Genomic DNA, 18798 nt, shown 5'->3' on the forward strand with positions numbered 1-18798 from the left:
ATATTTTGGGACGGTGAAGGATGGGAAAGCTAATATTGTCATCTGGAATACAATGACATGTCCATTGGGAGTAGAGGGCATACAGGCTGGGGAGAGAGAGATAAGAGGTATGAGAGAGAGAGGAGTTAGAGAGAGCGAGATACCAGAGAGAGAGAGAGTGAGAGGAGAGAGAGAGCGAGCGAGATACCAGAGAGAGAGAAAGAGAGACCAGAGAGAGAGAGAGAGACCAGAGAGAGAGACCAGAGAGAGAGACCAGAGAGAGAGAGAGAGAGAGAGACCAGAGAGAGACAGACCAGAGAGAGAGAGAGAGAGAGACCAGAGAGAGACAGACCAGAGAGAGAGAGACAGACCAGAGAGAGAGAGACAGACCAGAGAGAGAGAGACAGACCAGAGAGAGAGAGACAGACCAGAGAGAGAGAGACAGACCAGAGAGAGAGAGACAGACCAGAGAGAGAGAGACAGACCAGAGAGAGAGAGAGACCAGAGAGAGAGAGAGACCAGAGAGAGAGAGAGACCAGAGAGAGAGAGACCAGAGAGAGACAACTACAGGATGTTTTGACTCCCTCTCTTCCAGAAGCCAGAAGTATCTAAGACACACACACTGCTCACGGACGTCACACCATCCTGGTAATCTGTGTGTGTGACAGAGCAGCTTTTCCTGCCTGCCTCGTCTCATATTACAGTGATGATGACTCATCCCTGGGGAAGAGGGGGGTTATGGGAAAAATGGCCCAAAACTGGACTCTACAGCTGGGAAAGGAGAGAGATGTGTGCCAGATAATGGGGTGGGAACAGTGGGCCCAGAGAGCAGCAGAACAGAACCAGTCAGTAGATAAAAGTGTGGAGGTTATATACAGGGGGTACCGGTACTGAGTCAGTGTGGAGGCTATATACAGGGGGTACCGGTACTGAGTCAGTGTGGAGGTTATATACAGGGGGTACTGGTACTGAGTCAGTGTGGAGGTTATATACAGGGGGTACTGGTACAGAGTCAATGTGGAGGTTATATACAGGGGGTACCGGTACTGAGTCAGTGTGGAGGCTATATACAGGGGGTACCGGTACTGAGTCAGTGTGGAGGCTATATACAGGGGGTACCGGTACTGAGTCAGTGTGGAGGTTATATACAGGGGGTACCGGTACTGAGTCAGTGTGGAGGTTATATACAGGGGGTACCAGTACAGAGTCAGTGTGGAGGTTATATACAGGGGGTACCAGTACTGAGTCAGTGTGGAGGTTATATACAGGAGGTACCGGTACAGAGTCAGTGTGGAGGTTATATACAGGGGGTACCGGTACTGAGTCAGTGTGGAGGTTATATACAGGGGGTACCAGTACTGAGTCAGTGTGGAGGTTATATACAGGAGGTACCGGTACAGAGTCAGTGTGGAGGTTATATACAGGGGGTACCGGTACTGAGTCAGTGTGGAGGTTATATACAGGGGGTACCGGTACTGAGTCAGTGTGGAGGCTATATACAGGGGGTACCGGTACTGAGTCAGTGTGGAGGCTATATACAGGGGGTACCGGTACTGAGTCAGTGTGGAGGCTATATACAGGGGGCACCGGTACCGAGTCAGTGTGGAGGCTATATACAGGGGGTACCGGTACCGAGTCAGTGTGGAGGCTATATACAGGGGGTACCGGTACTGTCTCCGTATAAATGCACCTGCACTGTGATAGTCTCAGAGGTCCGTTAAAAGCGCAGAGAGCACCATGAAGAACAAGGAACACACCAGGCAGGTCCGAGATACTGTTGTGAAGAAGTTTAAAGCCGGATTTGGATACAAAAAGATTTCCCAAGCTTTAAACATCCCAAGGAGCACTGTGCAAGCGATAATATTGAAATGGAAGGAGTATCAGACCACTGCAAATCTACCAAGACCTGGCCGTCCCTCTAAACTTTCAGCTCATACAAGGAGAAGACTGATCAGAGATGCAGCCAAGAGGCCCATGATCACTCTGGATGAACTGCAGAGATCTACAGCGGAGGTGGGAGACTCTGTCCATAGGACAAATCTGGCCTTTATGGAAGAGTGGCAAGAAGAAAGCCATTTCTTAAAGATATCCATAAAAAGTGTAGTTTAAAGTTTGCCACAAGCCACCTGGGAGACACACCAAACACGTGGAAGAAGATGCTCTGGTCAGATGAAACCAAAATTGAACTTTTTGGCAACAATGCAAAACGTTATGTTTGGCGTAAAAGCAACACAGCTGAACACACCATCCCCAATGTCAAACATGGTGGTGGCAGCATCATGGTTTGGGTCTGCTTTTCTTCAGCAGGGACAGGGAAGATGGTTAAAATTGATGGGAAGATGGATGGAGCCAAATACAGGGCCATTCTGGAAGAAAACCTGATGGAGTCTGCAAAAGACCTGAGACTGGGACGGAGATTTGTCTTCCAACAAGACAATGATCCAAAACATAAAGCAAAATCTACAATGGAATGGTTCAAAAATAAACATATCCAGGTGTTAGAATGGCCAAGTCAAAGTCCAGACCTGAATCCAATCGAGAATCTGTGGAAAGAACTGAAAACTGCTGTTCACAAATGCTCTCCATCCAACCTCACTGAGCTCGAGCTGTTTTGCAAGGAGGAATGGGAAAACATTTCAGTCTCTCGATGTGCAAAACTGATAGAGACATACCCCAAGCGACTTACAGCTGTAATCGCAGCAAAAGGTGGCGCTACAAAGTATTAACTTAAGGGGGCTGAATAATTTTGCACGCCCAATTTTTCAGTTTTTGATTTGTTAAAAAAGTTTGAAATATCCAATATTGGTCGTTCCACTTCATGATTGTGTCCCACTTGTTGTTGATTCTTCACAAAAAAATACAGTTTTATATCTTTATGTTTGAAGCCTGAAATGTGGCAAAAGGTTGCAAAGTTCAAGGGGGCCGAATACTTTCGCAAGGCACTGTACAGGGGGTACCGGTACTGAGTCAGTGTGGAGGTTATATACAGGGGGTACCGGTACCGAGTCAGTGTGGAGGTTATGTACAGGTTAGAGGTCATTTGTACATGTAGGTAGGGGTGAAGTGACTATGTATAGATAATAAACAGCGAGTAGCAGCAGTATACAAGAGGGGGGGGGGATCAATGTAAATATTTCTATAATTTCTATAAATTGTTCAGCAGTCTTATGGCTTGGGGGTAGAAGCTGTTGAGGAGCCTTTTGGTCCTAGACTTGGTGCTCCGGTAGCACAGAAAACAGTCTATAACTTGGGTGACTGGAGTCTGTGACAAGTCTGGCTGAGCAGTGACAGTACGGGGAAGGTTTCAGCCACAACTCTCTGTCAATCGCCATTGGTGCGGCAGCATAGCCTAGTGGTTAGAGCGTTGGACTAGTAACCGGAAGGTTGCAAGTTCAAACCCCCGAGCTGACAAGGTACAAATCTGACTGCACAGCCGAGAGTTCTCCAGGACCATTCATCTAGTATCAGGAAGTATCAGTTAACCCACTGTTCCTAGGCCGTCATTGTAAATAAGAATTAGTTCTTAACTGACTTGCCTAGTTAAATAAAGGTAAAACAAACAAAAAAGTTTTTAAATTGTAATTTACTGGGAAGCCAAATGTAGATTTAAAGGATGGAGAATCCTCCTGGTTTATTGAAGCCCCACCAGGTCGCCATCATACACAACTAGTCCCAGCTACGCCTCACAAAAGGACAAGTTTGAAATGAACCAATGAACATTTGAATGTTGATCACAACGTGCACATAGACTCTGTTTTTTGTTTTTTTACGGAATGTTTTTCAGCTCAGATTTACTCAGCATCGTCACAGTATTTAAAAAATATATAGATTCCGGGTTTCACAGTGCAGACCGAACCCGAGGGCCCCGTACTGAACGATTCAGCGCCAGTACCGTTACACCCCGTATTCAGTAGATGGGAATTGAACCACAGAAGTAGTTGTTTTATACACACTACGTCATCACACACTGCCTTTCACCTGCAACACGTCAGCTGGATGGAAGCTGGGGAAACGGAGACATCTTGGTTTTAATCAGGATTCTAGAACATTCTGATCTGTCGCCAGATGGATGGAAACATCTCTCTGGGGGGGGGGGGGAAACGGAGACATCTTGGTTTTAATCAGGATTCTAGAACATTCTGATCTGTCGCCAGATGGATGGAAACATCTCTCTGAGGGGGGGGGGAACGGAGACATCTTGGTTTTAATCAGGATTCTAGAACATTCTGATCTGTCGCCAGATGGATGGATGTTACAGACGCACATGAAGTCCTCACCTGAACTAAACAGCCTGTTTTCAATAGAATGGGCTTTTAAGTTCGGGAGTTGGGCGACTCCGCCTCCGGTTTGGCCAATGAGTCGTGTTTGTCTCTCTCTCTCTTTTCATATACCTCTCTTTCTCTCTTTTACTTTTAGAGGAGCAGGAAATAACAACAAGAGAGGGAGGAGGGAGGAGGGGGGAGGGGGGAGGGGGGAGAGAGGAGAGGAGGGGAGAGGGAGGAGGGGAGAGAGGGGAGAGGGGAGAGGGGGAGTCTCTCTCTCTCTCTCTTTTCATATACCTCTCTTTCTGTTTTACTTTTAGAGGAGCAGGAAATAACAACATCGTTTACAATTAGCCTGAAGGGGGATAGAGAGGGGGAGGGGAGAGGGAGGAGGGGGGAGAGAGAGGGAGGAAGGGGGGAGAGCAGGAGAGGGAGGGAGGGAGGGGAGGGGAGAGGGAGGAAAGGGGAGAGGGAGGAAGGGGGAGAGGGAGGGAGGAAGGGGAGGGGAGAGGGAGGGAGGAAGGGGAGGGGAGAGGGAGGAAGGGGGAGAGGGAGGGAGGAAGGGGAGAGGGAGGGAGGGGAGGGGGAGGAGAGGGAGGAAAGGGGAGGGGGAGGAACGAACGGGGAGAGGGGAGGAGAGGGGGGGACAGGGGAGGAGAGGGGGGGAGGGAGGTGGGGAGAGGGAGGAGAGGGGGGAGGGGAGAGGGAGGGAGGAAGGGGAGAGGGAGGGAGGAAGGGGAGGGGGAGGAGAGGGAGGAAAGGGGAGGGGGAGGAACGAACGGGGAGAGGGGAGGAGAGGGGGGGACAGGGGAGGAGAGGGGGGGAGGGAGGTGGGGAGAGGGAGGAGAGGGGGGAGGGGAGAGGGAGGGAGGAAGGCTGTAACATCTTCCTGATACTAGATGAATGGTCCTGGAGAACTCTCGGCTGTGCAGTCTTTAGTTCCGGCCCTGATTATTCAGCTAATTGATTTATCTGAATTAGAGGTCGAACGATTATGATTTTTCAACACCGATACTGAACATGAGAACATATGAAAGCTGGTGGTTCCTTTTAACATGAGTCTTCAATATTCCCAGGTAAGAAGTTTTAGGTTGTAGTTAATATAGTATTTATAGGACTATTTCTCTCTACCATTTGTATTTCATATACCTTTGACTATTGGATGTTCTAATAGGTACTTTAGTATTGTCAGCCTAATCTCAGGAGTTGATAGGCTTGAAGTTATAAACAGCGCAATGCTTGAAGCACAGCGAAGAGCTGCTGGCAAACGCAGGAAAGTGAAGTTTGAATGAATGCTTAGGAGCCTGCAGCAACCTACCACCGCTCAGTCAGACTGCTCTACCAAATATCAAATCATAGACTTAATTATAATAAACACACAGAAATATGAGCCTTAAGTCATTAAAATGGTAAAATCAGGAAACTATCATTTATAAAACAAAACATTTGTACTTTCAGTGAAATACAGAACCGTTTCTTATTTATCTAACGGGTGGCATCCATCAGTCTAAATATTCCTGTTACATTACACAACCTTCAATGTTATGTCATAATTACATAAAATTCTGGCAAATGAATTACAGTCTTTGTTAGGAAGAAATGGTCTTCACACAGTTCACAGCGAGCCAGGCAGCCCAAACTGCTGCATATACCCTGACTCTGATGCACAGTTCACAACGAGCCAGGCGACCCAAACTGCTGCATATACCCTGACTCTGATGCACAGTTCACAGCGAGCCAGGCGACCCAAACTGCTGCATATACCCTGACTCTGATGCACAGTTCACAGCGAGCCAGGCGACCCAAACTGCTGCATATACCCTGACTCTGATGCACAGTTCACAACGAGCCAGGCGACCCAAACTGCTGCATATACCCTGACTCTGATGCACAGTTCACAACGAGCCAGGCGGCCCAAACTGCTGCATATACCCTGACTCTGCTTGCACTGTTTATGGTTAGGTACATTCGTCCAACGATTGTGCTTTTGTTAAATCATCACCCGTTTGGCGAATTAATTATATGCAACAAGCTAGATAAACTAGTGATATCATCAACCATGTGTAGTTAACTACACTACATGTGTAGTGATTATGTGAAGATTGTTTTTTATAAGATAAGTGTAATGCTAGCTAGCACCTTACCTTGGCTCCTTGCTGCACTCGTGTAACAGGTAGTCAGCCTGTCACTCAGTCTCCTCATGGATTACATTTTTTTTTATTTAACTGGGAAAGTCAGTTAAAAATTTTCAATGAACAGGCAGGTTAACTGCCTGTTCAGGGGCAGAATGACAGAGACAGCTTGTACCTTGTCAGCTCGGGGGTTTGAACTTGCAACCTTCCGGTTACGAGTCCAACGCTCTAACCACTAGGCTACCCTGCCGCCTCTACACTCTAACCACTAGGCTACCCTGCCGCCCCTACGCTCTAACCACTAGGCTACCCTGCCGCCCCATTGCAATGTAATCGGCCAGAATAGCTGTCCAAAAATGCAGATTACCGATTGTTATGAAAACTTGAAATCGGAGTTAATTAATCGGCCGTAGGTCGACCTCTAATCTGAATGAGGGTTGGACCAGTGTAGTTGTGTTGTTACCTGTTTGCGTGAGGCTTGGACCAGTGTAGTTGTGTTGTTACCTGTTTGCGTGAGGGTTGGACCAGTGTAGTTGTGTTGTTACCTGTTTGCGTGAGGGTTGGACCAGTGTAGTTGTGTTGTTACCTGTTTGCGTGAGGGTTGGACCAGTGTAGTTGTGTTGTTACCTGTTTGCGTGAGGGTTGGACCAGTGTAGTTGTGTTGTTACCTGTTTGAGTGAGGGTTGGACCAGTGTAGTTGTGTTAATACCTGGTTGAGTGAGGGTTGGACCAGTGTAGTTGTGTTGTTACCTGTTTGCGTGAGGGTTGGACCAGTGTAGTTGTGTTGTTACCTGTTTGAGTGAGGGTTGGACCAGTGTAGTTGTGTTAATACCTGGTTGAGTGAGGGTTGGACCAGTGTAGTTGTGTTGTTACCTGTTTGCGTGAGGGTTGACCCAGTGTAGTTGTGTTGTTACCTGTTTGCGTGAGGGTTGGACCAGTGTAGTTGTGTTGTTACCTGTTTGCGTGAGGGTTGGACCAGTGTAGTTGTGTTGTTACCTGTTTGAGTGAGGGTTGGACCAGTGTAGTTGTGTTGTTACCTGTTTGAGTGAGGGTTGGACCAGTGTAGTTGTGTTGTTACCTGTTTGAGTGAGGGTTGGACCAGTGTAGTTGTGTTGTTACCTGTTTGAGTGAGGGTTGGACCAGTGTAGTTGTGTTGTTACCTGTTTGAGTGAGGGTTGGACCAGTGTAGTTGTGTTGTTACCTGTTTGAGTGAGGGTTGGACCAGTGTAGTTACCTGTTTGCGTGCTTGGCTGAGTCCATGTAGGCGTTGTTGTAGTTCGCTCCTGTAATTCTGAGCTGCTTCTATACTCTCCTTAGCCTCCTGCAGCAACGCCTCAGCTTCTATAGACATCCTGCTGTACCGCCTGGCTCCTACACACACACACACACACACACACACACACACACACACACACACACACACACACACACACACGTCATTAGCGGATGTTTGTAACTTCGTGTCCCTGTGGTCTGATACTCTTCACTCTGACAGCGTTGAACGTGTGTATTTCCCCTGAAGTCAGTTTGACGCTCTGCACCACCACAGTACTACAACAAGGAGGGTCAGACAGACAGCAGGGAGGAGAGACAGGAGCTTGTAGACCAGACAGACAGCAGTGAGGAGAGACAGTAGCTTGTAGACCAGACAGACAGCAGTGAGGAGAGACAGTAGCTTGTAGACCAGACAGACAGCAGGGAGGAGAGACAGTAGCTTGTAGACCAGAGAGCAGTGAGGAGAGACAGTAGCTTGTAGACCAGACAGACAGCAGGGAGGAGAGACAGTAGCTTGTAGACCAGACAGACAGCAGGGAGGAGAGACAGGAGCTTGTTGACCAGACAGACAGCAGGGAGGAGAGACAGTAGCTTGTAGACCAGAGAGCAGTGAGGAGAGACAGTAGCTTGTAGACCAGACAGACAGCAGGGAGGAGAGACAGTAGCTTGTAGACCAGACAGACAGCAGTGAGGAGAGACTGTAGGGGAGATAAGAGGAGAGTAGAGGATGTCTGACGATGATGTGCAAAACAGATCAAACCACTTCCCTTTAACTGGAGGAAAGCAACCAGCCAACCAGAGACCAGACACTAGCAGCAACCAGCCAACCAGAGACCAGACACTAGCAGCAACCAGCCAACCAGACACTAGCAGCAACCAACCAGAGACCAGACGCTAGCAGCAACCAGCCAACCAGAGACCAGACGCTAGCAGCAACCAGCCAACCAGAGACCAGACACTAGCAGCAACCAGCTTCAAGCAGATAGTCCCTATTCACATTCAAGATGACTTCATAGCAGATACAAACAGAAATCCATGGGTATGACACAAAAGAGCTCTACTGATGCTATGGGTTCGAGTACAGTCTGTACCAGACCAGAACATGCTGAGGTAGTTTGTCTGAAGGTAGAGTACAGCCTGTACCAGACCAGAACATGCTGAGGTAGTTTGGCTGAAGGTACAGGATAGAAGAAGCCTGTACCAGACCAGAACATGCTGAGGTAGTTTGTCTGAAGGTAGAGTACAGCCTGTACCAGACCAGAACATGCTGAGGTAGTTTGGCTGAAGGTACAGGATAGAAGAAGCCTGTACCAGACCAGAACATGCTGAGGTAGTTTGGCTGAAGGTAGAGTACAGTCTGTACCAGACCAGAACATGCTGAGGTAGTTTGGCTGAAGGTACAGTACAGTCTGTACCAGACCAGAACATGCTGAGGTAGTTTGGCTGAAGGTACAGGATAGAAGAAGCCTGTACCAGACCAGAACATGCTGAGGTAGTTTGGCTGAAGGTAGAGGATAGAGTACAGCCTGTACCAGACCAGAACATGCTGAGGTAGTTTGGCTGAAGGTACAGTACAGTCTGTACCAGACCAGAACATGTTGAGGTAGTTTGGCTGAAGGTACAGGATAGAAGAAGCCTGTACCAGACCAGAACATGCTGAGGTAGTTTGACTGAAGGTACAGTACAGCCTGTACCAGACCAGAACATGTTGAGGTAGTTTGACTGAAGGTACAATACAGCCTGTATCAGACCAGAACATGCTGAGGTAGTTTGGCTGAAGGTAGAGTACCGCCTGTACCGGACCAGAACATGCTGAGGTAGTTTGGCTGAAGGTAGAGTACAGCCTGCACCAGACCAGAACATGTTGAGGTAGTTTGACTGAAGGTACAGGATAGAGTAGTCTGTACCAGACCAGAACATGCTGAGGTAGTTTGGCTGAAGGTAGAGTACAGCCTGCACCAGACCAGAACATGCTGAGGTAGTTTGGCTGAAGGTAGAGTAGTCTGTACCAGACCAGAACATGTTGAGGTAGTTTGGCTGAAGGTAGAGTACTGCCTGTACCAGACCAGAACATGTTGAGGTAGTTTGGCTGAAGGTAGAGTACTGCCTGTACCAGACCAGAACATGTTGAGGTAGTTTGGCTGAAGGTACAGGATAGAGTACAGTCTGTACCAGACCAGAACATGCTGAGGTAGTTTGGCTGAAGGTACAGGATAGAGTACAGTCTGTACCAGACCAGAACATGCTGAGGCAGTTTGGCTGAAGGTACAGGATAGAGTACAGTCTGTACCAGACCAGAACATGCTGAGGTAGTTTGGCTGAAGGTAGAGTACAGCCTGCACCAGAACAGAACATGCTGAGGTAGTTTGGCTGAAGGTAGAGTACTGCCTGTACCAGACCAGAACATGCTGAGGTAGTTTGGCTGAAGGTAGAGTAGTCTGTACCAGACCAGAACATGTTGAGGTAGTTTGGCTGAAGGTAGAGTACTGCCTGTACCAGACCAGAACATGTTGAGGTAGTTTGGCTGAAGGTACAGGATAGAGTACAGTCTGTACCAGACCAGAACATGCTGAGGTAGTTTGGCTGAAGGTAGAGTACAGCCTGCACCAGACCAGAACATGCTGAGGTAGTTTGGCTGAAGGTAGAGTACTGCCTGTACCAGACCAGAACATGTTGAGGTAGTTTGGCTGAAGGTACAGGATAGAGTACAGTCTGTACCAGACCAGAACATGTTGAGGTAGTTTGGCTGAAGGTAGAGTACTGCCTGTACCAGACCAGAACATGTTGAGGTAGTTTGGCTGAAGGTACAGGATAGAAGAAGCTTACTTCAGTCTTCACTAAAACCTCCATCTCAAGTGCATTGTTTTCGCCCATAGACTTGTTTCACATAGACTGTATAAAGACTGGTTTCACACATAAACAGGCTTGACATTAACCTGTTTATCTACTTGTCCTTCAGACAAGGAGGTGACTGAAAATGTTGTTGTGTTGTTTACACTTTACAAAATAAAATGCATGATTATTCCCATAGCATTATTACAGAGAATCAGACACATGATGCTGCCCTCTGCCTATTGGCTACTTAGTTTATTCACGCCTGTCTCAAAATACAACACTGTCCCTTTAAAGACAAAGGAAAGCTCTTTACCTGACCTACTTGTCTAGAAATGTTTTGTGCTCTTGTAGGAAGCAATCACTCCCCTACTACTGACTACTAATGATCTATAACTGGGCTAATAACTCACTGACTAGTAAAGGATATGAACTCAAAATGTGGACACGTGGCTACATGCTGCTCTTGGTTTGATCTCAAAACAAGCACATCTACTCACTATCAAGTCAGATGTTATTGGTCACATACAGGTGTTCAGCAGATGTTATTGCGGGTGTAGTGAAATGCTTGTGTTTCCTAGCTCCGACAGTGCAAATAATATCTAACAATTTCACAACATTTACACACAGATCTCAGTTAAAGAAATGGAATTAAGAACGTATAAATATTTGGACGAGCGACGTCAGTGATACCACAGCTGTAAACACAGTCCAGTTTAAAGGAAATGCCACAGATCCATATATGGCAATGATCTATTTGCATATAGGCCTAACTGCAGTTCTGATTGGTTATGCCCCACCAGTTTGTGTAGAGTACGGGCTGAGTCGTGCTCAATAGAATCCTACTCTGACGCGTTCTGCCTTCAACAAAATCTCTTGCATGGGTAGTTTTGTTTCAGGTATGTTTGCATTGAAATTGGCCACTGTCGCCACAGTAAAGTGAAATGTAGATTGGTGTTAACTAACAGGGAACACACTCTAGAAAGTTGAGTAAAGTTCAATCTCGTGCTTCTCTCAGTGGGCTGATATTTCTTGCTGTGCAGCAATCTCAGGCTACTGCGCGCTGCGCTCAGTTTAGAGGGAACGTTGGTTAGGACTGAGTTAGCACCGAGTTGGGACTAGAAAGATGGAGAACTTTGTGTGTGTTCGCTTGAGAGTGTACGAACGTGTGTATATGAGTGTGTGTGTGTGTGTGTTAGAGGTGTATGCTACAGTGTTGTTTATGTGATGCTGCTGCTGCTGATGCTGCTGCTGCTGCTGGTGACCTAGATTCAGACCGGGCCTCCTGCCTGAACACACTGGCTACATCACAAATAGAACCCTAGGCCCTATGTAGTGCACTACTGTTGGGTCTGATCCCCATTGGCCCTGGTCTCTCTCTCTCTCATCTCTGTCACATGCATTTACATGTGACAGAGATAGTGTGTGTGACAGAGATAGTATGGCGTGAATGTGTATGCCCCACTTCTAAGACTAGACCCCCTCCCTCCCTCCCTCCACACACACACAGGATTTAAAGTCAGTAATCTTGGAGCAATATAACAAATCAAATCAAATCAAATCAAATTTTATTTGTCACATACACATGGTTAGCAGATGTTAATGCGAGTGTAGCGAAATGCTTGTGCTTCTAGTTCCGACAATGCAGTAATAACAAGTAATCTAACTAACAATTCCAAACTACTGTCTTGTACACAGTGTAAGGGGATAAAGAATATGTACATAAGGATATATGAATGAGTGATGGTACAGAGCAGCATAGGCAAGATACAGTAGATGGTATCGGGTACAGTATGTACAAATGAGATGAGTATGTAAACAAAGTGGCATAGTATAGTATAAAGTGGCTAGTGATACATGTATTACATAAGGATACCGTCGATGATATAGAGTACAGTATATACGTATGCGTATGAGATGAATAATGTAGGGTAAGTAACATTTATATAAGGTAGCATTGTTTAAAGTGGCTAGTGATATATTTACATCATTTCCCATCAATTCCCATTATTAAAGTGGCTGGAGTTGAGTCAGTGTCAGTGTGTTGGCAGCAGCCACTCAGTGTTAGTGGTGGCTGTTTAACAGTCTGATGGCCTTGAGATAGAAGCTGTTTTTCAGTCTCTCGGTCCCAGCTTTGATGCACCTGTACTGACCTCGCCTTCTGGATGATAGCGGGGTGAACAGGCAGTGGCTCGGGTGGTTGATGTCCTTGATGATCTTTATGGCCTTCCTGTGACATCGGGTGGTGTAGGTGTCCTGGAGGGCAGGTAGTTTGCCCCCGGTGATGCGTTGTGCAGACCTCACTACCCTCTGGAGAGCCTTACGGTTGAGGGCGGTGCAGTTGCCATACCAGGCGGTGATACAGCCCGCCAGGATGCTCTCGATTGTGCATCTGTAGAAGTTTGTGAGTGCTTTTGGTGACAAGCCGAATTTCTTCAGCCTCCTGAGGTTGAAGAGGCGCTGCTGCGCCTTCTTCACGATGCTGTCTGTGTGAGTGGACCAATTCAGTTTGTCTGTGATGTGTATGCCGAGGAACTTAAAACTTGCTACCCTCTCCACTACTGTTCCATCGATGTGGATAGGGGGGTGTTCCCTCTGCTGTTTCCTGAAGTCCACAATCATCTCCTTAGTTTTGTTGACGTTGAGTGTGAGGTTGTTTTCCTGACACCACACTCCGAGGGCCCTCACCTCCTCCCTGTAGGCCGTCTCATCGTTGTTGGTAATCAAGCCTACCACTGTTGTGTCGTCCGCAAACTTGATGATTGAGTTGGAGGCGTGCGTGGCCACGCAGTCGTGGGTGAACAGGGAGTACAGGAGAGGGCTCAGAACGCAACCTTGTGGGGCCCCAGTGTTGAGGATCAGCGGGGAGGAGATGTTGTTGCCTACCCTCACCACCTGGGGGCGGCCCGTCAGGAAGTCCAGTACCCAGTTGCACAGGGCGGGGTCGAGACCCAGGGTCTCGAGCTTGATGACGAGCTTGGAGGGTACTATGGTAACAGATTCACCCCAGCGTGGGAGGAACATTCAGGTCACATGGATAATCACACACACACACAATGTTGATCGCAGAAAGCCTCAGACTATTGTTGAGAAGATGCTGTCAGTGAAGCATGAAATCACCCTCACTCCAGCTGAAACAAAGTCTGTTACGGTCCTGGTCAAAAGTTAGTGCACTATGTAGGGAATATGATGCTATTTGGGACGCAACCCTTGTTTTTCAGGACTTCGTGTATGCACGGAAATCCATACAGTGGGTTTGGCTTTCGGACTTGCTATGAACATAGACCACCGACCTATAGATACGTCTTGATCTGTTGCTAGGAAACAGTCCTACTGGCATGTCTACACTTTAATTCCAAGAGTGTTGCTGATAGCTAAGTCAAGAAAGGAAAGGAACAAATGTTATTCCATAATCACTATCCAGTATAATCATTCCTAGCCACTGTGCTTCTACATCTGCATTGCTTGCTGTTTGGGGTTTCAGGCTGGGTTTCTGTACAGCACTTTGTGACATCGGCTGATGTAAAAAGGGCTTTATAAATCAATTTTTATTGATTTGATGGATTGATTGATTTAGTAACCTACAAAATCTCATCACTTTGGACAACTGCCATTCTGATAGTTATTTCTAGAGCTTTCATTTAATTTCACCATATCCAGCAGTAGGCTACTACAATCATTAGAATCACTAGAATCCTACATCAGACGTGTCATTCTACTGTCTGTCATTGTGTGTTCAACGTGGAAAGTTATGACAGATGCTCACATAAAGACGAGTGTGGAGCTTCGACCGCAACTATTATTATCACGTAGCGAGCGGATGACACGGAGATGCAACGCAACTTTGCGCAACAGAAAAACATGCCCATACTCGCTCAAAATCAACTTCCGTAATTCTAAAACACCCCCGTTTCACGAGAAGCCATCACCCAACATGCCTTTATCGATACATATGCACTTCACACAATTGAGGTTATTGTTGATGATGAATGAAAGTACAGCATCGAGGGCTTGGCTTTCACCAACCCTCAGGATACAATACATTTCCAGAAAATGTCAAAGAAAACACCCAAGTAAGCCAGTTCATAGTACATCAAAAGTAATATTCGAGACATTAGTAAACGCTTCATGTAGCCTATTAAATAATGCGATAACGAATCCTACCTGATTCGGACTTAGTTTCTGGTCATTCTAAAGTTCGATGCCGTTTCGGCTACCGACCAAAGCAAAGACGTTCTTGCGCCAGTCCAAAAAAAACAAAACAATTTACTGGGCTTTCTGCTGATCGGCAGCTCCACTAGCCAATAGAATAAGGATATCGCCCAGTCTTCCTCTCCGTGTGCCCGCCCTCTGTGTTGCAAATGTGATACAATAGCTTTGCTGTGTAATAGTTAAAACCACTGATGAAACTCGGATGATGCATTGGCATAAACATCCCAAGTCAAGTCTCAACCAAATAAATGTACATTCTAACTGTGCGATTTTATTGTATGGGCATTTTATCATCGCCAAAATATGCATGTGATTGAGAATACATGTACTGCAGTCGACCCTAAGTGACTGAATCATGACAGCTATCAAATCAAATCAAACTTTATTTGTCACATGCATCGGATACAAGTGTAGACCTTACCGTGAAATGCTTACTTACAAGCCCTTAACCAACAGTGTAGCCACCAACAGTTAACCAACAGTGTAGACCTCACAGTGAAATGCTGACTTACAAGCCCTTAACCAACAGTGTAGACCTTACAGTGAAATGCTGACTTACAAGCCCTTAACCAACAGTGTAGACCTTACCGTGAAATGCTGACTTACAAGCCCTTAACCAACAGTGTAGACCTTACCGTGAAATGCTGACTTACAAGCCCTTAAGCAACAGTGTAGACCTCACAGTGAAATGCTTTACTTACAAGCCCTTAACCAACAGTGTAGACCTCACAGTGAAATGCTTTACTTACAAGCCCTTAACCAACAGTGCAGTTCAAGAAGAGTTAAGAAATGATTTACCAAATAAACTAAAGTAAAAAATTATAAAAAGTAACACAACAACATAACAATAACGAGGCCATATACAGTGGGCACCGGTACCGAGTCAGTGTGAGGGTACAGGTTAGTTGAGGTCATTTGTACATGTAGGTAGGGGTGAAGTGACTATGCAAAGACAATAAACAGCGAGTAGCAGCAGTGTACAAGGGGGGGTCAATGTAGATTGTCCAGTGGCCATTTGATTAATTGTTCAGCAGTCTTATGGCTTGGGGAGTAGAAGCTGTTAAGGAGCGGTACCGCTTACCGTGCGGTAGTAGAGAAAACAGACTATGACTTGGATGACTGGAGTCTCTGACAATTTTTTGGCCGTTCCTCTGACACCGCCTGGTATATAGGTCCTGGATGGCAGGAAGCTTGGCCCCAGTGATGTACTGGGCCGTACGCACTCCCTCTGTAGCGACCTTACGGTCAGATGCCGAGCAGTTGCCATACCAGGCGGCGATGCGAACGTTCAGGATGCTCTCGACGGCGCATCACCATGAGGCTTTATCAATCCGTGGACTAAAACACAATGCTATTATTATGGTATCAAAATAGCATACAGTTCAGTCTGCATTCGTTTTATTAGTAGTCAAACAAACAGCTAAATTAGCTTTAAAAACCCCCGAATAAAACAACATCTCACAACACAACCCCTCTCCCCGACATATTAACGTTTTAAAATGTTTGTCAATCGTAAAGTATTTTTTGTCTGTGATGTCTTTTTCGTTGTGTGTCGGACCCAGGAAGACAAGCCATTGTCGCCATTGGAATCGGCTAATGGGGATCTCAGTAAAATCTCAATCTAAAAACAGAATAATATACAGTATATAGCCACATGAAGAGCCCTGGCTCTCTGTCTGTATACCGTTTCAAGAGCACCCCCTAGTGGTGATAGACAGAAATGGCTCTCTGTCTGTATACCGTTTCAAGAGCACCCCCTAGTGGTGATAGACAGAAATGGCTCTCTGTCTGTATACCGTTTCAAGAGTGGTGATAGACAGAAATGGCTCTCTGTCTGTATACCGTTTCAAGAGCACCCCCTAGTGGTGATAGACAGAAATGGCTCTCTGTCTGTATACCGTTTCAAGACCACCTATCGATGATACGTCGGCAAAATACGCTGTATTTATTTGAGCTCTAAGGTTTTATAAATCAAACTGTTGTCAAACACTTGTCATCGTTGGTTAAAGCATTTCAGGCAGAAAACCTCTTAGAAAACAACAACTTGGTATGCTTATCCAATCAGAATAATATAGAATGTGGTTTTACATGTTGATTGCTCTGTGTGAGTGTTCTATGTGTGCGCGCGATAGAGAGATGTGAAGTGTATCTATTCCTTTGGAACTTTTGTGAGTGTAATGATTACTTTTCATTTTTTTATTGTTTATTTCACTTGTATTTATTATCCCTTTCACTTGCTTTGGCAATGTAAATATATGTTTCCGATGCCAAACATCTGAGAGAGAGAGAGAGAGGTAGAGGGAGGGGTAAGAGCTAGAGAGAACAAGCTGTGCGTAAAAGTACCCGCCGGCCACCATACATGCGTGTAAAAGTGAAGTACGGTGTCCAGTGCTCGCAGTTTTACAGATTAACAACACATTTGATTGGTTTAAAATCCGCGTGCCCACCACTCTAAAAACCAACAGGGGTCATTGTGATTTGTGGAGTTGTTGAAGCGCGCTATACATCTGAGCGCCTCACGGGACAATCCTCTAGATTAGCGGTTGACGCAGAGGATGGATTTCGTAGATAGCAACCTGATACTGTACGGTACTGGTCGGTATACAGGGACGTCGGTATACAGGGACGGGATGATCTAGAATGGACGAATGAAATGCTTTAAATGTAACGTATTTCGATACTCTTCCTATTATCAAATTAGTCCGTCGTTATAAGGATAGAATGTGTGTAGTCCTAATCGTTAAATAGGCTAGATGAGCTATGACGGGAGAGCTAAATATGGACCATTCCTGTTTCGATTCCAAAATGAAGAGACCCAACGGAATGACGGCAGATTTGGTGCGTTACAACACGGTCTTGTGGGACGTTTGTGATGGAGCCGTTTAACTTTCTCACTAAAACAAGCAGATGTAAGAATGCGTAACGGTACTTTAATGGTTGGAAGTAACATCTAAACCTTTTGGCTAAAATGAATGTATTGTCGGGTTCTGCTTGCTCACTAACACCAGATAACAATCTCAGGTATACAAGCGTAGACTACATTTAGCTGGCATGCCAAGTGTGTGAATAGGAGGAACTTTAAAATATCTATCCCGCCATTGTGCCCTTGGGTAGGGCACTTAACCTATAACCTGCTCCAGGGCCGCTGTTTCTGCCACTGACCGACCGGTGCCTCTCTCAACGTGTGTGTTTGGAAAGGCAGAAGACAACTTTACTTTTGAAGTTTCACCCAACAATGGACTACACGATTATATTCTACTCTGTTCTGTTGTCGTAGAACACCGCAGTTCAAAATGAACGTGTTGAAAATGAGGAAAGCCGTATTAAAAGAAGCGGTTAAACGCTTTCCATGGCTTGCCAACGTTACTCTGTATGGCTGCCTGTTTGCCGGCGGCGACTTTGTTCATCAGATGATCGCACAAAGAGAAGAGATGGACTGGAAACACACCAGAAATGTTGCCATAGTGGCCATCAGCTTCCATGGAAACTTTAATTATTTCTGGTTGCGGGCTTTGGAAAGCCGTTTCCCGGGGAAATCTCCCGGAATGCTCTTCCGCAAACTGCTCCTGGACCAAAGTTTTGCATCACCCTTGGCAACGAGTGTCTTCTACACAGGTAACGTGCATTTTAATGTGGTAAGTTTAATTGAAGTGTATCTATTGTAGCCTACAACAATTTTCTAATATGTCCTACATAGGAATAACCTTATATAGAGAAACAGACCAATGCGTCATGTCCATTGGGTAATAGGCCTAGGTTAGGCTACTCTCCTATAGCCTAACCTTGGATGTGTGAATTTGTAAATGCTGAACGTGATGAACGGACAGTGCTCTAACGTGTACTCGTTCAAAAGGTCATGTGCAAAATGCACGAGGTTTGAGTGATGCGTGAAATGGGCACAAAGTGTGACCTACAGTTTGTACTCTCTCGCCGTCTTCATCTGCAGGAGTGAGTTTCTTGGAGAATAAAGACGACGTCTTCGAGGACTGGAGAGAAAAGTTCCTCAACACGTACAAGGTAAGATGAAATCAGAACGAACCGGAACCGACCGAGAGGCCGGCCGGCCCACGCATACAGGCAGAGAAGGAAAGTCACCTTCCGCCCGC

General features: G+C 46.2%; 2 protein-coding genes across 3 annotated transcripts in view; one reads left to right on the forward strand and one right to left on the reverse strand.

Annotated features, from left to right (window-relative positions):
* Positions 1–14791, reverse strand: part of LOC139365244 (cytokine receptor-like factor 3) — a 29636-nt gene extending 14845 nt beyond the window's left edge. Inside the window, exons 1-2 of one of the 2 annotated variants that reach the window (XR_011626554.1) lie at positions 14645–14779; positions 7608–7744 (exon numbers count right to left, since the gene is read on the reverse strand). Coding sequence is in view for 1 of the 2 variants with exons in the window: in XM_071102747.1 (XP_070958848.1) it covers positions 7608–7724 (117 nt within the window). In the remaining variant the exon portion in view is untranslated. Of the gene's footprint in view, positions 1–7607; positions 7745–14644 lie in introns of both variants that reach the window. The other variant, XM_071102747.1, reaches the window with a different exon arrangement.
* Positions 14792–17047: 2256 nt separating this feature from the next.
* LOC139365252 (mpv17-like protein) overlaps positions 17048–18798 on the forward strand; it is a 17874-nt gene continuing 16123 nt past the window's right edge. The window contains exons 1-2 of the mRNA XM_071102758.1: positions 17048–18307; positions 18639–18709. Of these exons, the coding sequence (XP_070958859.1) occupies positions 17986–18307; positions 18639–18709 (393 nt within the window). The 5' untranslated portion in view covers positions 17048–17985. The remainder of the gene's footprint in view (positions 18308–18638; positions 18710–18798) is intronic.

This window comes from Oncorhynchus clarkii, chromosome 13 (genome assembly GCF_045791955.1).
Source record: "Oncorhynchus clarkii lewisi isolate Uvic-CL-2024 chromosome 13, UVic_Ocla_1.0, whole genome shotgun sequence".
Lineage (NCBI taxonomy): Eukaryota > Metazoa > Chordata > Actinopteri > Salmoniformes > Salmonidae > Oncorhynchus > Oncorhynchus clarkii.